Raw genomic sequence first — 25,235 nt, 5'->3', positions numbered from 1 at the left:
TTAAATTGAGAGTGACATGGGAGTTGTGGGTGCTGACCTACATGTTTAGGTGCATACAAATTTGAAGATTTGGCCAAAGTGACTTCCCTGAGGCTGAGGGGGTGGTGGTGGTTATTGCCATTCTATGAAGCAAATTTAGAATTGAGATGCTTCTGGTCCCCATTCTCATGCTCGTGTCGCTAGACTGTATCTTTCTTCTGACTTCCATTTTCAAGCACAGTCCTTCAATCCCACATGGAAATCATGTTCATGGCTTTCTTCCACTACATCATCACAACTCACTTCCTGTGGATGATTCTCTCCACCAAGGTGTCCCATAAATGAAAAATAGTCTAAAACACCCCCCCAGAGCTATGCCAGCCATAGCAGTAGGGCTCCTGCTGGATGCATTGTTGGTGAATTGAACGCTGGCAATCTGTATTGTGTCAAATAGAGTGGAAAGGCACCTTGAATATTACCAGTGGTATTGGCAGGCACAAATTTATTCTTAAAAAATCAAAACCCCTTTTAAATGTACTAGTTAGGTTTGATTGTTAGAGACATGAAAATTAAACTCCTTCAGTCCATAGTTAATCATCATTATGACACAAAAGTTAAAATTAAGGAAATAAATAAATGCAAAAAGAACCTGAGGATGTCTCATGGGAGTAATGAGAAGCAGACTCTTACATGTAAGCCATAAATTGAAAGTCAGTATCAGCAGCTACAAAAGTGTTATCACTGGATTGCTCTTTGGTTAAATGAGTTAATGGTCTCAACTCAGTTACAAGAGTACAGATTTCAACAGTCTAGTTTTCAGTCTCAAAAGGCAGACCAAAGACTGACAGCTGAAAAACTCTGAATCCTAGAGCTGGTCGGGATTTTACCAATTCTGCTCATACTGGAAATATCCTGTGTAGGTCTTTCAATGCTCTGAGTCCAGCCACTTTCATGTATACAAAATTAAATTTTAGAAGTAACTAAAGGCTAAAATAGTGTCACCAGAACAATCTGTAGAATCTGAGGAATGTTTGTGATATACATGATGAAATAAACTTTGAATAAAATTTGATTTGGTTGGGTATAGGTTTCAGAAAAACTTTTATATCCACTGTATTCTGAGATTCCAGTGTAACCAATACTTTTGGGTGGTTAAGTTAATATTGAGATTTCAGACATAGTCTACGAATATCCTAGTTTGTTTTGATTTGGAGTTTGTTTAGGAAGTTTTTTGACTGGGCCACATTATTGATAAATGTAGTTTGTAAAGGCCTACATGTAAGAGTCTGCATCTCATTACTCCCATGCGACATCCTACGTTTATAACTTTAACAGACATTAGGATATTCTGAATTCATGGTCTGTGTTGTGAAATGTTCTAGTATTACCTCTATAAAAGTATGCTCTCAGAATAGTTCTATTTTGAGTTATTTAGGATTGTGTTATATAAGCCAGGCTTTAATTTCCCATCCATCTATGATATCTCTTTTAGGGATAATATTAAGACTTTTGCATCTTTTGGGCCACTCAGAAATAGCACATTTCTGAGGACTACATAATATGGTATGTCATTAGGGATCCCTTATTATGGTATGTAATGTGCAGTGGATCAGGTCCTAAATCAGTAAAGAGGTACACTAAAGTCATCTAATAAATTTCTAAAGCATATGAACCAAATCCTGAGGTTCTTACTCAGTTTTCATACAATTCTTATGCAAACTACTGTTTGTCCTGGCCCCACTGAAGTCAAGGTAATTTTGCCATTGGCTTCAGTGGAGGTAAGTAAGCCCCAAGTAAAACCTTAATAAAGATCTCAGGATTTGGCCTAATAAAAACACACACCAACATAAAATCCAATTTGAAGCTGAGTTTAGATTATAAGGTGATAATCACCCTAGACATACCTAAGAAATTGTTGGATCAGGCCCTTAGGGCTTATTCTATCACATATATCCTTCTCATAGAATAACAAAATTAACTCTGTTATGGCATCTGTTTCATTCTACTGTTAGTGCAGGATTGTTCCTTCTAACATAATCTCCAGTTATTCTCCCACAGAGCTTTCCACCTTGGCATCTAGAAAGACTGTCATGCCTATAATGAGATCTATTTTCTCCCCAGGTTCCGAAGCAGCTACTGAGAAATGTGCCCATGCATTATTTTTTTTCTTCCAATTATCTACCTGTGCTCCATCACATTTCTTTTGCTGCAGCTGTTTCATTAACCCCCTGCCTATCCTTCCACTAGTATTATGGTTTGGATGGAGCAAAGAAAGAGATTTATGGGAAAGAGGGGATAGAGGGAGGATGAGAAACTCACATGGCTCAGCAGGACCTAACCATGACCCTTGGTGACAGCTATGTCACCACAGCATGCTCCAATAACATGAGAGCTGCACCCAGTGAAGTAGGTGGGAGCATTGGTGGTGTCAAAGCCACACTGCTAGTTCAGCCTAGGCAACTAGCTCCTGCTGTCAGCTGCTCAGTATCTGAAAGGTCAGAAGAGCAAGGTAGGAAAAGAGCCAAGAGCACAAGGCAGGGACTTGTCAACAAAGGAGAAGGGAAAAGAAGCGCAGTAGATGAAGAAAACAAATAAGAGCACAGTGAACTGCTTAAAAGCACCCTGTTATATGAAGGAGAAGAAGAGGCAGAGAGGCATTTTGAGTAGAATTATGTCAGATATTTATGCAGCTCACATTCATCCAAAACAGTCCTCACTTTTTTTGTGAAAGGTATAGTATACTAATCATCTTGTGCACCAACAAAATGCAGCCAGTTCTGCAGTGGACTGTCTAACAGCACGGAACAATGCTATTTTACAAAGTGTCAGGATATAAAGAAAACTCTATACCAGGGGTAGACAAGCTATGGCACACATGCCGAAGGCAGCACGTGAGCTGATTTTCAGTGGCACTCACACTGCCCGGGTCCTGGCCACCGGTCTGGGGGGCTCTGCATTTTATTTTAATTTTAAAAGAAGCTTCTTAAACTTTTAAAAACCTTCTTTACTTTACATATAACAATAGTTTAGTTATATATTATAGACTTATAGAAAGAGACCTTCTAAAAATGTTAAAATGTATTACTGGCACATGAATTAAATTAGAGTGAATAAATGAATAAATGAAGAGTCGGCACACCACTTCTGAAAGGTTGCCAACCCCTGCTCTACACAATCAAAATAGCCTGGATTCATTTGAACTGAATCTCCAGATGTACTCAAAAATTAGCACTTCCGCTGAAGCTGGTGACAAATCACATTTTTCCCAATTTTACAAAGTCAATAATAATAACCCTTGCAGCTAATTCTGTCACGTTTGTGAGTGGCAGCTGTTATACTGAGTGAATACTGTGCTTGATCTTAAAGGTTCATCCTAGTTTTGTTTGGATGAAAATGGCAGCAACATTTAACTTGTAAAATCTCAGCCAGAATAATTCTCAAAATGAGCTAGAATTTCTCAAAAGTATAGAAATTAAATCAATGTATAATATTAAGACTTTTGCACCTTTGGGGACAGCATATATTGGGCCACTCAGAAATAGCACATTTCTGTTGACTACTTAGGCCTGGTCTGCACTACAAACGTAGGCAGACGGAAGCCGTCCGAAGTCAACCTAATAATGTATGGATCTATACTACCGGATCCCTTCTGCCGATCTAACTCGCCTGTAATGTCGACTTAATAACTCCACCTCCATAAGAGGTGTAGCATTTAATTCAATATTGGTGGGTCAACAGAAAGGCAGTGTAGATACATAGTTGTATAATTTGACTGAAATAGCCTCCAGAGGAGATGTCCCATAATGCCCCACTGTGAATGCTCTGGAGATCATTTTCAACTCCACTGCACAGCAGCCAGATACACAGAAAACAGCCTCTCCCCTGTTAAAGCTCCCCCCAGAAAACAAACAAACAAACAAACAAAACATGGGTTGTTTTCCATTGATAGCAGAAGGTAGAGGCAGAGAGGAAATTGCATCATGTTCCCATTCCTCCCTGCGACAAAGTTTTGGTCCCATGAAGCATTGCAAGACTTTCCCAAAACCCCCTTTAGCTAGTTGCACAGTGGGATAGCTACTCACATTGCACACTCTGTGCATCAACGCAAGTGCTACTAGTGAGGACGTACTCCACCAACACAATGAGCGTGGTGTGGACACACATGACCAACTTAATTACTGTGGAGACCTGAAGTTGACTTGCATTAAGTCGACTTACCTTTGTAGTGTAGACATGCTCGTAGTATAGTATGTCATTCAGCACTGAGGATCACTTTTTATGGTAGGGAGAGTTGGGGGCATCTGAGACTTGTAATTAATTGATTTACTAAAACTTTGCCCTCTGATTCTCTTTGTATTTGAAGTTGTTTTTTAACAGATTAGAATAATACCCTTTTTCATTTGTAGTGAGAATCTTTTCCAAGGTCATGCTGCAAATCAGGGATGGAGCCATGACTTTAAGAAAACACTTAGAAGCTGGATCCCCAATCCTGTGTTCAGAACAAGAAGTCTTCCCATCTTTATGACTGAACTTTAAAATTCCCACTTCCTTCAGCAAAACAATTGCTTTAAAAACAAAATTTTATTCCAGGGTAGGAAATGTGATTCAGGATAGGTGGAACTGTAATACTACAGCACTGTATTTGGCATTTTTAAGAGCTAATCTTGATTTATTAGCAAAAATGTCCACTACATTGGACTTAAGGGCTTGAGGGCCAGATTTGTAAAGCTGCAGATAGGTGCCTAGTGAGCTTTTTAAAAACCTTCTTATTTTCAAAAGACTTCTCATTGGGAATTAGGTGCCTAGGCACATTTAAATATCCCATTAGACATCAATCTGTATCTTTAGGTACCTAAACACCTTTAAAAATCCATCCCTGAATGTCCAGGAATAGGGAGCCCCCCTTGCCCTCTGCAGAGGTTAGAGATACACAGGCAATGTACACTGAGTGTGAAATTTTCAAAAGTGCCTAAGTCACTCAGAAGCCAAAATCTTGTTTCCAAATGTATCCAAATCCCTTGAGAGCCTTCATGCCATGGGTTATGTGCATTTGGAAATGGAATTTAGGTTCCCCTTATTTACTCTGAATGTGTGAGATTTATAGGACTGCTCAAGTTCCAAGGCAATAACTGTCAACATGAAGGTAAAAGTAAAATTATAGACCAGGTCATATGAGAAGGAATTTTTGTCAGAGGCACAAAGTACATATGAAAGAGGATCTGTGGTATGTAGACACTTTCAAACAGCTTGTTAGAATTGCTGAATAGCAAAGTCTTGTTGAAGTCTAAATAGTTTCTCTTTTCAGAGTAGCAGCCATGTTAGTCTGTATCCGCAAAAAGAACAGGAGTACTTGTGGCACCTTAAAGACTAGCAAATTTATTTCAGCATGAGCTTTTGTGGGCTATAGCTCATTTCTTTGGATGCATAGAATGGAACACACAGACAGGAGATATTTATACATACGGAGAACATGAAAAAGTGGATATATACATATCAGCCGGAAGCTCATCTCAATTGATTGGACTCTTCCAGTTGGTATGCATATTTCCACCTTTTCATGTTCTCTGTGTGTATAAATATCTCCTGTCTGTGTGTTCCATTCTATGCATCCGAAGAAGTGAGCTGTAGCCCACGAAAGCTTATGCTGAAATAAATGTGTTAGTTTCTAAGGTGCCACAAGTACTCCTTTTCTGTTTAGTTTCTCTTTAAGATTTTTTTTTTTAATAAGTGGACAGTGGGTGAGGAAGAGGTTGGTTTATTTTGTTTTATCCTATCCCAGTTGTCATATGATAAGCTAATATCAGGTGCTTCATTCCATATTTTCTCTGGATAGGAGCAGATTAGTATATAGGTAGGTAATGAGAACATAGTAGCAGTTGCATGCAGAATTAAGGTTGGTTCAAAATTTGACAATCATGTCTTCTCAGGTGACAAGCTGATTCTTATATTTAGACTTAGGTAAGTTATATAACTGATTTGTAATGTTTGGTCAAAGGAAACATGTGAGTCTTTGAGTTGATATTTTCCTTATCCTGGGGGAAGTTCAGTAGGTATTTTTTCTTCAAATGTATCATCTATGCAATGACTCCTTTGAGCTTTCCAGAATTGGTTAGGTTCAATTTGCCAGAATAGACATCTGTGTTATTCCAAATTAGAATAACATAGTGTGTTGAGGAGAAGTCAGATTTTCACCTGACATTACCGTTTTGGTGGTAGCCCATGCGTTAGAGATTTACAGGTGCATGTATAAAATATACTATCATTAGGAATAATTTCACAATGTACAGGTCCAATGGCGTGCTATCTGTATTATCTATAATTTATAAACCTTTAAAAAACAATGGATCAGAAGAACTATGCCAATTTACACCTGCTGAGTATCCGATCTAACAAGCATATTTGGCAGGATGTAAAGAAGTTCTCCTCAGATGGGTCTAGCATCAGAAGCACTGCTGAAAGATCACTCAGGGCTGAAAACCAAGACTCATGTCTCTAAACCCTGGAGAAAATGGTGGCCTTCATCATTCTGAGAGCATACAGATCCCTGTGAATTCAAAGGATTTTGACTTTTCTGGATAGGGAATGAATGCATTATACTTGGCAGTGCACCTAACCACTTTACACCTCAGTGGTTTTGAGTTCACGAATAAAAAGAGCACTAATTGTTTTAGCTTTCAGGGAAATAGGGTTTGTAAGGCAGGCTAGTCATGCTGGGAACTTAACTTACTGTCATTCAACCTTTGCCATGTTTGGATTACAGTGGGCATGTTGCGGTTTGGCTGTTTGAAGCATAAACCATCCAGTATTCAATATCATTAATCTAAAAACTATAAACTATCTCATTGTTCTGCTTACTGCTTCCACCCAGCCAGTATGAAAACAACTGCAAGTACATCTATAGCCTGATGTCAGCCTAGAGACAGCAACCTGCTCCCATACTGTGACAGCAGAAGGCAGCTAGTTCCCCTCTTTACCTTTTACTGAAGCTTCTGTTTGCTCCAGGCTTTTGGTATTATACCAAAGTCTCTCATGGAAGCTGTGAACATAGCATAGTAAAAAGACGAGTAATTCATGAGCATCTCAAACAGCTGCTTTCTAAACAAATGTATTTATTTATTTACTGTTTGCATATTCACTGAGTCAAGCAATAATGTTGCGAGTGGCCAAGTGGAGCTCTTGGAGCCCACTACTGAATTTGGTTTGCAGATACTCCTCCACAATATGTATCATTGTTAGGTGACCACAGCTGCAGCTTGGATTGTCTTGAAGATCCCCAGTGGTGCTGGTTGACTGCACAGAGGCCTTGTCCAGTCTGGAATCGGTTAAGAAGGGTCAACGGATGACCTGGCAGGTCAAAGCCGGGTGAGCAGGCAGTAGGGTCTGTGACAAGAAGCTGACTAGTGCTTGAAGTTAAGCACCAGTCTTCCCACTCCAGGCACACTGCTGTCACATCCTGGCATGGCAGCCTCAACCACAATAGGTGTTGTGATGAAAGAGATATAGCTGGTGAACTAAAAAGGTCATTAAACAAGGGCAAGCTTGGGTTGGCACATACCTTCTAGAGCAACTTGCCAGCTGCAATCTCCCTCTTGATGTAAGGGGGAGCATTGTGACTCAGCACTGGGAGCCACAGAACCATAGGCAACAAGTGTGTGTGTGGGGGTATACCGGGTCAAATGCCCCTCAAGATTTCTGCTTAAACAACCAGGAGGGAGAAGGGCTCTGTCCTCCTTCTGCCATGCCTTACCCCCCAGCACATTTGGCCCCTTCCCTGGCAGCCAGGTCCAGGTGGGGAGTGGAGGTGGTGGGACCAGCCACTTCTCATGCCGGCCACTCAGGTCACTGTGCAGCACTGCTACTGCCTGTGAGAGCCTGGCTGGGGCAGTGACAGTGGTGACTGGGTTGTCTGTCTCAGGCAGCTGCTGCACTGCACAGAGCAGTGACCCTGAGCAGCCTCCTTCAGCCAGCATGAGAAGTGACTCTGTCCCACCACCTCCGCTTCCCCCCTCCTGGCCCAGCTGCCAGGGAGAGTGTCTGACTGTGCCTGGGGGAGGCACAGTAGGAGAAGGAGAGCCTCTCTCCACACAGGTAACTCTGGTGGGGTAGGGAGAGCACAGTGGTCCGGGCCGGGCTCAGGGCTAGGGTGTCCTGGGCACAGGAGACAAATGGGGTGGTCATGTGTCCTCCCTTTTAGATTGTGCCTCACTAGTATTAAGATGCACGAGTTGTCTATGCATGGAAGATGAGTCAATCAGAGAGTCCCTGGTATGATGCACGTTGTTGAGTTGAGTTGTACGTCAGCAAGTTTGATGTGTGCTGACTGACTCTATACTGGTGTTCGGTATTCTGCTATTGAGTACAAGATAACAAGGGTTGAAGACCTTAGTGTTGGAGAATTCGTGCCCCATAAAGAACCTGCCAGTTTGTTAAGAAGGTTGTTGTGTGTCTTGACCTTCACTGCTATCTTCCTCAGGTATCTTTTGTATGTCAGCGTTCAGTCGAGAGTCACACCTAAGTAAACTGGGTATGCTTTATGCTTCAGCCTCTGGCCATTTATTATGATGTTTAGTTCCCTCTTAGCACTGGTGTAGTGGAGGTGGAATGTGCCAGAGATTGTTTTGCTGGTACCAGGGTCTTCTCCAGCTCAGAGAAAGTTGAAGCCTGTAGCCCTCGGCAGATGTCTTCTGCATAGATGAACTTCAGTGACTGGGTTGGTGGCAGGTCATCGATATATATATTGAATAAGGTTGGGGCTAGAACAAACCCCTGGGGCAACCCGTTCATTTTTTTTTCCAAGCACTTGTTTTCTCAGCTACATGCACCTTGAACCATCTGTCTCGGAGTAGCAGTTTGATGACATCAGTGACCCATGGTGGAAGGATTCTTAATGTTTTAACAAGTAGACTCATGTGCCATACCACCTCATATGCTACAGTGAGGTCAAAGAAAATAGTGCCTGTTTTCAGGTTTCTTTGAAAACCATTTTGGATTAATGTGGTTAGCACAAGTATTCGCATGCGCTTTGATCTTGTTGAAAGTCTCCTTCCTCGACATTCAGGATGTTCTCCACCTCTCATGTTATTCACTGTAAAATTAGGTGCTCTAAAATCTTAAGACACATAGAAAGCAACAATATTAGGTGGTAGTTTGATGCCTGGTTTGGGTCTTTACCAGGTATTGGGAGACCGATGACTTTTGACATGCGCCACATTTTTGGCAGCATGTCTGATTTATTTCTAAACAAATAATGCTGTGGGTTGAAATACTCTGTTTCTGTATGAATATTAAGCAATGAGATTAAGGAAAACTGGAATTAAAATGCCATGTTTGTCTGTGGAACATCTCCCCACCACCAAAGTCAGCAGGGATTCAGTTATATGGCTAATATTATGAAACAACCAATAGAAAGTCATCCTTAGTGTTAGAGACACTGAAAGCTTTGCTAATGAGCAATGCATAGCTAGCATGCTTGGAGAAGAAGCTAAACAGATATAACTGAATGTTGGTTTTATTTTTTGCTGTGCTGAGACAATACAATGTTTGAAACTAAAAGTTGAGCAAATCCAGAGGTGATATAGCTAATGTAGTCAAGGGATAACTTCATCTCTACTCAAAACTCCAGTTTCCCTGCCAGGAAATATATCAGGATCTAACTGGCTGAAGGAAAGCTAGCTTAAGACCCTGTGAACATTCTCCCCTGTGGCCTTTCTCCTCCCCCATTTCCCACTCTAGTGACCTTCATTCTTGGATGTGATTGAACTCTGCTTGGTACAGGACCTCGTAGGGGGCACAGATAGATTTATGTCTCTTACAGCATCCTCTGCTTAATCCTGGGGCCCACTAGAATTGATCTAATTTATGCCCAGGTGCCAGCACCTCTAAGAGGCCATTCAAGCAGCTGAGGATAGATGGAATTCAATAACATCTTGGCCATGCTCTCTACACCAGGACTGTAGCAACAGGGCTAGGAATTTCCCAGAACTGGAGGAATCCTGCTTAGCCACTGGAGTGGTGCAAAAGGGGCTGTCTCAGACCCAAGAATTGGATCGAGTGATCCTTGTGGGTAGATTTCTTGTGGATGGATTTCCGGGTAATCAGATTCCTACTTCCTCTTGCAAATTCCTGTCTGTCAATTCCAGGCTCAAACTCCTGTTGCTCCTTCCTCTCCATCAGCCTTCCTTACTCTGCTTTCATATACACCTTGCCAGCTTTTATAGCCAGTATCCCAGGTGGCAGCTTGGCAATCCACTTTGAGCTTTCTCTCCAAAGCTGGTAGAAGGCCAGCCTCAGTTTGTTTCAGACCTTCTCTCTTGCAGCTGCTTTATATCTCAAGGAAAGCCTTTGAAGTGCTGAGCACGCTCAACTGGCACCAAGTTTCCCAAAGAGTTCAGCTTCATTTAACCACCTAAATAAGAGCCAAATTATCAATAGTACTTAACAGCAGCTCTCATTCTAACACTAAGGACCAGATTGTCGAAAGAAATGAGCACCCACCATGCTGAGCAATTTTGAAAAAGTTGCCCCTAAGGGTGCGTCTATGCGGGTGGGAGTCATCCTTGCATCCTGGGTAGGCTGCCTTGTGTTAGCAGAGCTTGCACTAGCACACTGCAAATAGCTGTGTGGATGTTGCCACACCAGTGGAGGCTCAGGCTAACCACCTGAGCCCAGACCTAGGGAATAGGGTGAATATGAGCTCAGGTGGCTAGTCCAAACCTCTGCCAGTGCCACAACATCCACACAGTTATTTTTAGCATGTTAGCATGAGCCCCACAAATCCAAGTCTCTCTACTTAAGGTGGAAGGCTCACACCCAAGTGCAGTACAGCCGTACCTTAAGTGACTAGACCAGACTCACCGTGGCAGAGCCAGGAATTGAAACTGGATCTCCTGAGTCCCAGTCCAGTGCCTTAGTCACAAGATTGACCTTTCTGTGCATGATAAGGCCTGCAGAGTCAGACAAAGCACATGGCCAAGTTAGCACCCATGGTTGTGGGCACATAGAATGCTCAGTGGCTTCTGGAATGGATGATGCTGCAGCTTACGTCCAAAGCTGTCTGTGCTAACATTAATCCTATGGCAGAAGAACTGCTTGTGGCACAATGAAGTGGTTTAATTGAGACATTCTTGACTAAATATAATTTTCTTTTTTATGATTGAAAACTGTCATTATCTCCAAGGAAATATAAGGGTGAACAACCAGGAGGCAATCCTAAACTTGGCAGTGAAGATGTCTTTGAATAACATGAAGCGCGAAATGATAGAGCTGGGCTATCTTACATTTTCTTTTGCCCATTGTATACTATGTCTGAGGAGTATCCCTTAGTGTATTGGAGTTTGTTCTGGCAGCTGTTGTGCCCATAGAGAGAAATCATGTGCCCCATAAAAAAATGGCTTTTTGCTGAAGTAAAATATGATGGTCATATTACAGCCTCGCATTGGCTGGTATCCATGCACAGCGCCGAAGGACTTATAGTCAGCATCATGTCTCAAACTATGGCTCCTGGAGGGAAGGAAAATTTCTTACAGCTTCTGTAAATTGAAATAAGAGTATTTCTCAGCTAGCGTTAAAAGAGTATAGGGCTGAAAACGTTGGTAGAGAAAGGATATGTCTGGGCCAGATGAATTTGATGATGAGTACTTCATGGAGACCAAGACATACTATAATGAAGTCACTACTCTTCATAGCAAGTACCCATGTATAATATAGTGAACATTAAGCAGAATGGAAGCAATATTTCCTGGAGTGAGAGTAGTCTGGCCAGGGAATTCTGGAATACCTGAAATTTGGAGATAAGGGATTTTCAGTAGTTAAAATATAAATGCTGAAGCATAAATCAGGAAAAATGAGCTAACAAGGAAGAAATCCACTAGAGTTACAGCAGAAGTGACGCCAGATTTACAAATGCTGGAGAACTAACAAGAAACAGAAAATTTGTAGTCATGGGGAACTTCAAGTTTTGTGGCCTTGATGAGGCAAAGTTAAAACATGTATTGAAAATAATGGTAGTTGATCTATAGTTGTGGGAGAAAGGACATTTTTCAGTGGAGGACTTTAGTCATAGAACATTCATAAGAAGGAGCTAATTGAAGACAGAGCACAAATGGGAAATAGAAAAGTCAGAAATAATTCACACTGAATTGATGTCCAAAGTTAAAACCATCCTTTCTGCATAATTTGAGTGAAAAGTTGGCACTTCTTGAACATAATTCTGCCATCCATTACACAACTCAGAGAAAAACTGAAGAGTATCAAGAACCCAGCCTTGTGCCAACTACATAGGTCAGATATTGAGGGGAAAATATAAGGTCTCCACTAAAGAAGGAGAAATGAGAAAGGTGGGGTTTCATCCAGGGAAAGATTGTGCAGGGGAATAGTAACAGTTCTGAGTGTGGCAGAAAAAAAAATCACAGTGACATGAGGTAGGATTAGCAAGGTAGGAGATGATGTTGGAAGTGCAGAAGGATTCACAAAGGGTGTGTTTTTGTGTGTAGATGAGATTAAGTATGTAGGCTAATGTGAGAATGAGACATCAAGCCATAATGAAGCACTTGGGCTCAAAGTAGCAATGGACTTGTGCATAATTTTACTTTTCAAAAGGAAGAATATGGTAAACTCCACACAGAGCTAGATGAAGAAAGCTTCCAAGAAGGCATGTTGCCTTGAAGTACAGCATTAGTAGTCCTGCACCAGCACCATTTACTCTTTAGCATCTAGCTTCCAACACACTGTGTTGAGGATTTACCTTACAGCTTTACAGCCTCCTAATGTGTTGGTTTGCAAGATAATCAAAGTATTGAACAATTGTGTTTGTTTGTTTATCTTAATACCATGAACCAAAATACAATTTTAGCTACTGGTAACATCCAGTTTTGTTGAAATATTGTGTGCTGGGCTTAAGTGTTATTTATTTCTCTGCCCTGTTATTAGTCTAATGAACAGTTATCAAAAGTTAGACCATTTGAAAACATTCGCTTTCATGAATAAAACTAGATCATTTTTCTTCACCAGGAAGCTTATTTCCCCGCCCCCCCCAAAAAGCATTTAATAAGCTTTCCTTTTATTAGAGAGGTAGGTCGGGGCAGAGTAAGGCAATCTGGGGACATCACAACACAAGATCCCCCATGGCTCTAACCTCACTGCTTGTGCCTATGCCTCCCCCACCCCTTGCACAATGTCAGAGGTTCCCCTCCCCTACCAGAGCATCAAGGGGCATCCTTCCTTCCCCCAGGAACAGAAGCAAGGTCCTTCCCAAAAGAGAAAAGAGTGACAGCAGAGCCCTCCTCCCCATTGTTTACCCAGAAGTTGGTGTGTATTTGCTTAAGTAAGTGGGTATGGCTGCACTCTTCTCCTCCTGCCATACACTGAGTGTTTTCAGGGTCATCCTAAGCAGCTCATAGGGAATAGGTCCATCAATGGCTATCAGCCAAGATGATCAAGGACACAACCCCAATCTCCACCTGCTAGAAGCTGGGACTGGACAAGATGGGATGGGTCACTCAAAACTGCCCTGTTATGTTCATTCCCTCTGACATATTTGGCACTGGCCACTATCAGAGATAGGATACTGGGCTAGATGGACCATTGGTCTACCCCCAGTATGGCTATTCATATGTTCTTAAAAGCAGCATTCTTGGTGGTAGCATCCCAGGAAGATGTATAGTGCCATTTATTCCTTTCAGTGCTATTGTTTCCTAATGCGTGCCCACTCAGACAGACATCACTGTGTTGATTACCTCTGGGTCACATTTTCAAGAATAACTGTTACAGCTAGAAACTTCATTTTATTTATAATCATATGACTTCAAGAGCTGGATCTCTAGGTAAAAGCCTATATTACCAGTGCTTTAACCTAGCCCTGTAGTAAGCGTTATTGGATCTTTGGAATCCCAGTGTTCCTCTTACTCTATTCAGGTTCACCATGGTTTGCCTATAGGGCAATTCAGTTGGTGGGATTCAGTTGGAGATGAACATGGAAGAAGTCTCACCAAATCAATTCCCTGCCATTGCAGGGGTCTAGCTATTGCGGTGCCTCGGTCCTTCCTATTCTCTGCTTGTGGGACAGAGTAGTTTAGTTTCCTGGGAGCTGTAAATAATGTAGTCTAATTCAGATTATTGGGCCCAGTACAGGGATAACTGGGTAGGTTTTGTTGCTTATGATGTGCAGGAGGTCAGACTAGATGATCTGAAGGTCCCTTCTGACCTTAGGACTCTGAAATCACCATGTTGTTTGTACTTTGCTCAGTTGCTCAATCCATGATTTCATGAGGATCATGAAACCTTAAATTGGCCTCCAGTTTCTAAAATATTTGTACATCAGTTAATGTGACATGTAATGCCTTGAAGAGTCTAATATCTCAAATTTTAGAGAGGTGTTAAAGCAGACAGTAGGCGCTAGATTTTCAAAAGAGATCAACTCCCACTTCAATGCCTAAATAAGGACAATTTTTTAAACAAATATGAGTTCTCACCAGCATCTCCCACTGAGAAACCCAATATACTTAGTTCTATTGACAATTTATCCCCATATATTGAAAGCTTTTATTGCAAACCTGGGAATATTACTCCTATACAGTGCAGTCTTTGTAAATAGAATTACAGTGCATCCAACATTCATATCACTTTTGCCTGTTACGTGTTACAGCTAAATATTGTACAACCTTGCTGTGTAATTATGCTGATTGAAAAGATGATTATGTTGAAGTCACCTATGATGATAATGATCGTACATTTATATAGTTCCTTTCATTGAAAAGCACTTTATAAATTGATAGACAAAATTACACCAGGAATCATTTCATACTCCCCCAAAACGCAGCTACCTCTAGAATGAAATGCAGCAACTGTTTAACAATGCACAACAATAATAATAGAGTATGGTAGGAAGTGAAGAAAATCTTCCAGCTGCAACAACTAAGCTATTTGAAGTAGCTAAACACTAGATACCAGAGCTGGAATTTAATTAGAACATTTCGGGTTAAATGTCCCCATACAACTTTTCTAAAAAGACTCATGAGTTCTTTATTGTCCAAAATTGATCATCGGCTCGTTTTTATGTCTCATCTGAAAGATGGAAGTAACTGGGCTCCATGACTCCATGCTAGGACACTGAGGGAAGAATACCATCTACTTAGTCACCTCATTATCTATAGGGAAAGTACATTACTCAGGCCATGCAGACACTACAGATGTCTGCTGTATTGCTGTAATGGTTAGGGGTGTGAAAGGGTGCAATCCCTGACAAACATAAATGTGCCAGCAGAAGACCCTAATGTAAATGCAGTAATAAATGCAAAATCGCACTTTTACTGGTACAGGTTGTTTTGCTGAGGGGGATGGGGGCGGAATAAGCAATATTGCCAAAAGCACAGATTTGCTAGTATAAACTGCACCCATATTAGCAGTATGTTGCTGGTATAGTATTCGGATTCTGTCCTGCACCAGAGCTGCACTACATTCTAACAGTGGTTTATGGTCCTTGATTGATCCTACACCAATGGAAGATAGGGATAGTATACCAGAGCTCTACTCTGCCCCCTACTAACCCTGCCAGGCCTCATCTACCAGGTATGGGGAAGGCATAAGCATAGTCCTTGGCAACAGCACAGATTCATCACCTGGGTGGCTCAAGATGACCATAGCCACCATTTTGAATTTGGGCCTAAAATTGCTTATTGGTATAAGCATACAACAAATTAAGGTCAAAGTATAAACATCTCAGAGGTCAAAGTTTTCCTTACTTTCCACTTTTGTGCAAAACCTGTGAAATGGGGCAAATGTTCTTTTTTAAAAAAACAACAAAGATTAATTTTGAAGGAGATTTTGTAATTTCTTTAGAACAATAATCACATCATATCCATTTTGAAATTCCTGCATTTTCAATGTAAAAAATGACAATTCCATGAAAAATCATATTTCTGGGGATGGAATAAAATGATTTCTTTTTTGCTTAATATCTTGTAGAATACTATTTGACAATTTTGCAGTGTTCTTACTTTCTTCTGACTGATTTGATTCAATATTAAGTATAACCCCCCCACTTCCCTCCAAGAATGCCAGTTCATAAACTGAACTATGCAGGGGTTATTTCCCTCATACAAGAATATAATCAAATATTAAACTTATCTTCTGTGGCAAGTAACAGAAGGAATACTAGGCACCCAGACACTAAATGAGATGTACTGTCACCTTGTAGAATAATAATCACAATTTACCTGCACTCAGAGAAATGTCAATTGGAAGCCATAAATGAACATAAGCCACTGAAATGTGAGGGAAGCCCAATATTATGTCTGTTACCTAAACTATGAACTAACTTTTCCATCAGATCTGTCAGCTTTTGAGGAAGACCGTTCTGACTAATATGACTGCCTCACCTTATTTTGTCACTTTAACAAGGATTATTGGTGAAAGAATTTAAAGAGGCAAGCTTCTCAAAGGCTTGAAATTCAGCTTGTTTTAAAAGTCGACTTTTATGACAGATTTTCTCATGCACATACAGAATTACTTTTCCCCTCACTGTCTAATGGTTTAAGTATTGTCAGATAAACTCTGTTTGAAGCAGCAGATTGCACTTAGATCAGTTTATCTGTCATTCTGTTTCTGACACATGCTTTTCTGTTAACAGGTCGTCATGGAGATGGGGCCTATTGGCCAGTTGACACGAACTTGATTGACAGAAGCAGCCTTAATGGTAAATATAGACTAAATTAGATACCATCCAATTAAGTTTCATTATTAAGCCCTTTTTCAGTAGTAAACCCCATCCTCTCTCTCCCTCCTACTCCCTCCCACAATCTTCTTCACCACTTATAAGGTCGTTCAGTTCATATATGGGTGAAATTTTCAAAATCCCATTCAGAGTATGGTAGTTTGTGTTACAGAATCATAGAAATATAGAGTTGGAAAGGGGACCTCGAGGTCATCAAGCCCCTGCTCTGAGGCAGAACCAAGTAAACCTAGTCCACTACTGACAGGTGTTTGTCCAATCTTTTCTTAAAAACCTCCAGTGATGGGGATGCCACAATCTCCCTTGGAAGCCTATTTCAGAGCTTTTAACTGCCCTTATAGTTAGACAAGTGTCCTAACTGAAATCTCTCTTGCTACAGATTAAGCCCATTACTTCTTGTCCTACCTTCAGTGGACATGAATAACAATTGATCAATAGGCTCATTATTACAGACCTTAAGAGAATGGCAGACTGTTATCATGTCCCCCCTAAGTCTTCTTGCTGATTTCAGACCAATTCTATAATTTGTCAAGGTCATTTGAATTCTAATCCTGTCCTCTAAAGTGCTTGCAACCTCTTCCAGCTTGGTGTTATCCACAAATTTTATAAGCATACTCTCCACTGCATTATCCAAGTATGAATGAAAATATTGAATAGAACTGGACCCGGAAATGCCCTCTGTGGGATCCCACTAAATGCACTCTCCCAATTTGACAGCACACCATTGGTAATTACTCTTTGAGTATGGTCTTTCAACCAGCTATGCACGCATCTTGTAGGAATTTCATCTAGACCACATTTCCCTAGTTTGCTTATGAGAATGTCATATGAAAGTGTGTCAAAAGTCTTTCTAAAATCAAGATATATCCTGTCTACTGCTTCCCCTGTGTGTCCTAGGTCACGAGAGGAAGAGAAATAACAGTTTTGATGAGTTAAAATCATATTTTAGATATTATAGTTTAGATAGACATTAATGGATCTTAGTACACTTGAGAGAGGAAGTGAAATTTAAACAAGGCTGACATTGTTAAGATTTTGCTATGAGGAAGCCTGTAGTAGTATTACATTCCATTTCCAACTGAGGTATCTCTGTAAGCAGTAGGGCAAAATAGACTGTAAAAGAAAAGAAATTAAGGAAGATTAAAGAGTAAAATGAAATAGATAATTGAGAAAATTTAATTATTCCTTGACAGCTTCTAACCATGACTAAATAGTTATTATATGGATTGTAGATTTAGCAAATGTAAACTACAGAAAGCGGAAATTATTCCATTTAAAAAAGCATGTTGGAAAGGTAGCCCTCTTTTTCTGTGTGTGACAAGTTTAAAAAAATCTGTTTTGGCTGTTTGAAGCTGACCCAGGAAAGTAAAAAATAAATAAATCCACTGTCACATTTCCAGTCAAAAAGATGTTCTTTCCCTAGTAGAAATTTATTGTAAAACCAGTTAGCTATTTTCTTCGTAGGAGATATTTTAGTTATATCTCACATCATAAGAAAAATGATAAGAAGGAAGTATAAGAAATAAAACAGAGAACCAAAAGATCTTAAAGGGAAGACATCATAAAAAATATGTCATAGTATTTTGTTTCAATATGTTAAATCTCCTGTTGTCAAATGCAATCTTAATTAAACCTGAGCTGATATAGCAAGACACAAGAGGAAAAGATGTGGATTACTGAATCTGACCACTATCACCTGAGTTTTAGATATGCTATCAACACCTTTTCCTCCCCAGTTACCTAATGGAGCTTTAGTTTTCACATTATTGAATAAATGAGAAGAACAGAGCACCTGAGGTACTGTATAAAGCCAATCTGGAAAATACACAATTATTGCAAGGCACCTAACTGATTAAGTGAGACTGATTACTTTCCACAGACAAGACAGGGAGGGAATACTGAACTCAGTAACCTTTCCCTGCTATATTTTGCCATCTGATAGATGTATACTTCATATTTTAGACATAGCTCCTGCTGTTACCCACAACTTAGTAATGGTATCTTAGACACAATCAGAGCTATCTAATTAGTACCCTACTTTGTTTTGTACTTATCTTTTATCAGATCAAGGTAGGCCTGGACTTTAGATCATTTTTACCAACTATAACATTATCAGCCGAAACCTCACCACATGAGGTAGGGTTCAGTTATAAACAAACTTTTCTAAAGCTGTTTCTCAAGATTAAAAAAAGGCACAAAGCATTTGAAAATCAAGAACTGATGAAGACTTTTGTAACTCCTCTATAGCACACGATTGAGAAAGAAGTTGCACAGTAAAATAATGGCTTGTTTGTGGGACATTGGACACCCTTTGGGAAGAAGTGCAGAAATACCTAATAATTACATTTGCACTGCTAAATGCAGCAAAGAATCCTGTGGCACCTTATAGACTAACAGACATTTTGGAGCATGAGCTTTCGTGGGTGAGTACTCACTTCGTCAGATGCATGTAGTGGAAATTTCCAGGAGTAGGTATATATATATGCAGGCAAGCTAGAGATAATGAGGTTAGTTCAATCAGGGAGGATGAGGCCCTGTTCTGGCAGTTGAGGTGTGAAAACCAAGGGAGGAGAAACTGGTTTTGTAGTTGGCAAGCCATTCACAGTCTTTGTTTAATCCTGAGCTGATGGTGTCAAATTTGCAGATGAACTGAAGCTCAGCAGTTTCTCTTTGAAGTCTGGTCCTGAAGTTTTTTTGCTGCAGGATGACCACCTTAAGGTCTGCTATCGTGTGGCCAGGGAGGTTGAAGTGTTCTCCTACAGGTTTTTGTATATTGCCATTCCTAATATCTGATTTGTGTCCGTTTATCCTTTTCCGTAGCGACTGTCCAGTTTGGCCGATGTACATAGCAGAGGGGCATTGCTGGCATATGATGGCATATATTACATTGGTGGATGTGCAGGTGAATGAACCGGTGATGGTATGACTGATCTGGTTAGGTCCTGTGATGGTGTCACTGGTGTAGATATGTGGGCAGAGTTGGCATCGAGGTTTGTTGCATGGATTGATTCCTGAGCTAGAGTTACTATGGTGCGGTGTGCAGTTACTGGTGAGAATATGTTTCAGGTTGGCAGGCTGCCTGTGGGCGAGGACTGGCCTGCCACCTCAGGCCTGTGAAAGTGGTATCGTTGTCCAGGATGGGTTGTAGATCCCTAATGATGCGTTGGAGGGGTTTTAGCTGGGGACTGTATGTGATGGCCAGTGGAGTCCTGCTGGTTTCTCTCTTGGGTTTGTCTTCAGTGGGAGGCTTCTGGGTACAAGTCTGGCTCTGTTGATCTGTTTCCTTATTTCCTCGTGCAGGTATTGTAGTTTTGAGAATGCTTGGTGGAGATTTTGTAGGTGTTGGTCTCTGTCTGAGGAGTTAGAGCAGATGCGATTGTACCTCAGTGCTTGGCTGTGGACAATGGATCGTGTGATGTGCCCGGGATGGAAGCTGGAGGCATGAAGGTAGGCATAATGGTTGGTAGGTTTTCAGTATAGGGTGGTGTTAATGTGACCATCACTTATTTGCACCCTGGTGTCCAGGAAGTGGACCTTCCGTGTAGATAGGTCCAGGCTGAGGTTGATGGCGGGGTGGAAGCTGTTGAAATCGTGGTGGAATTTTTCCAGAGTCTCCTTCCCATGGGTCCAGGTGATGAAGATGTCATCAATGTAGCGTAGGTAGAGAAGGGGCATGAATGGATGAGAGCCGAGGAAGTGTTGTTCCAGGTCGGCCATAAAAATATTGGCATATTGTGGGGCCATGCGGGTGCCCATAGCAGTGCCACTGATCTGGAGATATATATTGTCATCAAATTTGAAATAGTTGTGTGTGAGGATAAAGGCACAGAGCTCAGCAGCCAGTTGTGCTGTGGCATCATCAGGGATACTGTTCCTGACCGCTTGTATTCCATCTGTGTGTGGGATGTTCGTGTAGAGAGCCTCTACGTCCATAGTGGCTAGGATGGTATTTTCTGGAAGGTCACCAATGCAATGTAGTTTACTTAGGAAATCAGTGGTATCATGGAGATAGCTGGGAGTGCTGATGGCATAGGGTCTGAGTAGAGAGTCCACATATCCAGACAGTCCTTCAGTGAGAGTGCTAATGCCCAAGATGATGGGGCATCCAGGATATCCGGGTTTGTGGATCTTGGGTAGTAGATAGAATAACCCTGGTCGGGGCTCTAAGGGTATGTTGATTTGTTCCGGTGTTAGTGTAGGGAGTGTCCTGAGTAGATGTTGCAGTTTCTTAGTGTATTCCTCAGTGGGATCTGAGGGAAATGGCCTGTAGAATTTGGTGTTGGAAAGCTGTCTGGGGCTACATTGATGACATTTTCATCATCTGGACCCATGGGAAGAAGACTCTGGAAAAATTCCACCACGATTTCCATCAACCTCAGCCTGGACCAATCTACACAGAAGGTCTACTTCCTGGACACCATGGTGCAAATAAGTGATGGTCACATTAACACTGCCCTATAACGAAAACCTACCAACCGCTATGCCTACCTTCATGCCTCCAGCTTCCATCCCGGGCACATCACACGATCCATTGTCTACAGCCAAGCACTGAGGTACAATCGCATCTGCTCTAACCCCTCAGACAGAAACCAACACCTACAAAATCTCCACCAAGAATTCTCAAAACTACAATACCCGCACGAGGAAATAAGGAAACAGATCAACAGAGCCAGATGTGTACCCAGAAGCCTCCCACTGAAGACAAACCCAAGAAAGAAACCAACAAGACTCCATTGGCCATCACATACAGTCCCCAGCTAAAACCCTCCAACGCATCATCGGGGATCTACAACCCATCCTGGACAATGATCCCACACTTTCACAGGCCTGAGGTGGCAGGCCAGTCCTCTCTCACAGGCAACCTGCCAACCTGAAACATATTCTCACCAGTAACTGCACACCGCACCATAGTAACTCTAGCTCAGGAACCAATCCATGCAACAAACCTCGATGCCAACTCTGCCCACATATCTACACCAGTGACACCATCACAGGACCTAACCAGATCAGCCACACCATCACCGGTTCATTCACCTGCATGTCCACCAATGTAAATGGCTTGCCAACTACAAAACCAGTTTCTCCTCCCTTGGTTTTCACACCTCAACTGCTAGAACAGGGCCTCATCCTCCCTGATTGAACTAACCTGATAATCTCTAGCTTGACTGCATATATATACTTGCCCCTGGAAATTTCCACTACGTGCATCTGACGAAGTGGGTATTCACCCACGAAAGCTCATGCTCCAAAACATCAGTTAGTCTATAAGGTGCCACAGGATTATGTGCTGCTTTTACAGATCCAGACTAACACAGCTACCCCTCTGATATTTGCACTGCTATATGCCACTTCTGTGAAGCTAAATAATCCTGTTTAAAATCCAAATGATCAATCTGAAGCTTCTCGATTCCAAAAAATTCATATTTACTATGTAGTCTTGTCATAAACAGATAGCTAAGGGTTAATGTCTCTTTCACCTGAAACACCTGACCAGAGAACCAATCAGGAAACCGGATTTTTTCAACCTTGGGTGGAGGGAAGTGTGTCTCTGAGTCTTTTGTCTGTCTGCCAGCTTTCCTCTGAGCTTTGGAGAAGTAGTTCTATTTTCTAGTCTTCTGTTTCTAAGTGTAAGGACAAAGAGATCAGATAGTAAGTTTTATGGTTTCTTTTCTTTGGTATTTGCATGAATGTAAGTGCTGGAAATGCTTTGATTTGTATTCTTTTTGAATAAGGCTGTTTATTCAATATTCTTTTAAGCAATTGACCCTGTGTTGTATCATCTTAATACAGAGAGAACATTTGTATTTTTTCTTTCTTTTTTATATAAAGTTTTCTTTTAAGACCTGTTGGAGTTTTTCTTTACTTCAGGGAAATTAAGTCTGTACTCACCAGGGAATTGGTGGGAGGAAGAAATCAAGGGGAGAGCTGTGTGTTGGATTGCTAGCCTGATTTTGCATTTCCTCTGGGTGAAGAGGAAAGTGCTTTTGTTCCAGGATTGGGAACGGAGAGGGGGACTCACTCTGCGTAGTTTCACAGAGCTTGTGTCTGTGTATCTCTCCAGGAGCACCTGGAGGGGGGAAGGGAATCAGGATTATTTCCCTTTGTTGTGAGACTCAAGGGATTTGGGTCTTGTGGTCCCCAGGGAAGGTTTTTCAGGGGGACCAGAGTGCCCCAAAACACTCTAATTTTTTGGGTGGTGGCAGCAGTACCAGGTCCAAGCTGGTAACTAAGCTTGGAGGTTTTCATGCTAACCCCCAAATTTTGGACGCTAAGGTCCAGAATCTGGGAATAAGGTTATAACAAGTCTTAAATCCCTGAGAAAACTATAGAAAATATGGATGTTTCTAAAGGATATTATTTTGTGTGAAAGATAGAATGAAGGCTGTTATTTAACCTGGTGGGGTTTTTTTAATGGAAGCTTCTCTAGTCTTTTTCAGTATGTGTTATATGAAGACGTGAGAGATACTATAATTTTAAACAAAAGAAAATCCTTCCTATTATCTCTAGAAAATATCAGTTTGTGGTTTATATGTTCAGATGCTAAAGGTAATGTGTGTGCTTAAATGATTACTACTGTCTGGATGTGTCTTTAAGTTGTTATGGCATTTGTTTGAAGTTCCCTGTGTCTATTCCTGTTGGTTGGCTGTTCCTGGCTTGAAAGAGGTTGAGGAGGGTTTGCAGTCCAGGACATCTTGTTTGGAGGAAAATGTGTGAACATGGATTCTGCAACCTTAATAATGATCAGACAAATCAAGTCAGTACTTTATTACATGAATCACTATCCTGGGTTGCAAGAGAAAAACTTAAATAAGCCTTTAGCAATTTTCTCCATCTTGTATCAATTTCACACTAGTGCTATGTCCATGGACTTACTCCTGCTTCACACGGTTAAGAATGGAACACCCAACCTGCCATTTATTTACTGTTTTTATAGGAATAATAATTATTATTTAAGCATCAACCCCATGTTCTGTACAAGACACAGAAGGCACAGTCCATGCTTTGCGACGCTTATAGTCTAAGTAGACTTTTGAGATAAAATTTACTGAAAAGCCTTCAGAAAGGTTCTATCATGCAGCTTTGTTTATTATGCTTGATATAGCAAGTGGTTGACAGCAGTTTTACAGATTTGGGTTAATAGTTGTTGGCTTCATGGAAAATTTGAGTTTTGTGGAGAGAACAGAGGATGGATGCATGAACTAGGGAAGGAAGAAAGGTCAATTTTGTTTTACAGGTGTTTACTATACATGTCATATTCCTTATACACAATATGGATATGAAAAAACTACTGAATTCCTGTACTAGGTCATTCTAATGACAAAAGCCATGAAACTCACAACTGCTTGTCATGTTCTATTGCCTGAAAAAGAACTATGAGAAAAAGTCAGTTTATTTAAGCAAATTAATTTGTTGTGTAAAGTAATCACACTATAGTACAGAATGAAGATAGAAAATTACAAGAAAATTACATTTATCACTCGCTAAAGTGGCAATTTAGAAAGCTTTGACCTTTGTCTTGTGCTCATTCAGTTCTAATGAAGGCAAAATTATTTCATGGTCACTTTTTTTTAGTTACAGATGGGCTTTTGGGATGATGACGCTGTTTGAAAACTCTTGACAGACTCTGCTCATGAGTTATTGACAAGTTCTCCAAACTTAAGTGTCATCATTTCTTGGTTTTCCTGAGCTCTTAGTCTTTATAGGATCCATTAGCAGACAAAATAACTAAATTGCATATTGTCCTATGCTAGTGTTTATAATGTATGATCCTGAACCTTCAGTCCTTACTCAGGCAAAAACTTCCTTTGACCGAAATGGAAATTTTGTTGAATAAAGACTGCAGGATTGGGCCCTCTCTGGATGGTATGCAAGGGGAATAATTATTTTTCTATGTAAATTATGCAAGAAGCTGTCAACACAGTTAAAAAATGTGCCATCCGTCACATAATAGCATCCATAAAAACTAGTGAGCAAGAGCCCAACCTTAGAAGTCAGTGTTATTGGGATCTGAAACAAGAAATGATGTAACTTGATCATTTGGGGTCCAGTCTTGTTGTTCCATTGAAGTTAATGGAAAATGAGGATTCTCAGCACAGATTCTCAGAGGATTGACCTCTCTATCTGCCATTGTGTTCAAAGTGAAGCATGATTAACACCTTTCACCAGAGGAGCTATATCAGTAAATACAATACAATATAATCTGTGGCTGATTATGGGCTGAATGGAATCTTGAGAGATGAATCACACATTCAGATTGGCTAATACACAAGACATTAATTTTCAGGTAAATATCAATAGAGGTTGTGTAAGGAATAAAATGCATATCACCTTTTTTTTCAGTTTTAGCTGCTAATAGCAATAGGGAGCTGATAGCTATCAACTCCCAGCCGCTGGTCATTAATTTCCAGTAAGCACCTTGCACTTCAGTCCTCACATTTCACTCAATACAGTGAAACATAAATTTCAGTGCTTTGTGACACCATTCTGAACCAACTGTCTGTTTTTAAGTAGAATTCACACATGCCAGACA

The 25,235-nt window shown here is 40.8% G+C and overlaps 1 protein-coding gene across 1 annotated transcript in view; it reads left to right on the top strand.

The window, feature by feature from the left end:
- The window catches only part of DCC (DCC netrin 1 receptor), a 939,470-nt gene that overhangs the window by 859,835 nt on the left and 54,400 nt on the right, over window positions 1-25,235 (top strand). Inside the window, 1 exon segment of the mRNA XM_030567485.1 lies at window positions 16,604-16,669. Within this exon segment, the coding sequence (XP_030423345.1) occupies window positions 16,604-16,669 (66 nt within the window).

Source organism: Gopherus evgoodei, chromosome 6 (genome assembly GCF_007399415.2).
Source record: "Gopherus evgoodei ecotype Sinaloan lineage chromosome 6, rGopEvg1_v1.p, whole genome shotgun sequence".
Classification (NCBI taxonomy): Eukaryota; Metazoa; Chordata; order Testudines; family Testudinidae; genus Gopherus; species Gopherus evgoodei.
This window is presented reverse-complemented; position numbering and strand designations above follow the sequence as displayed.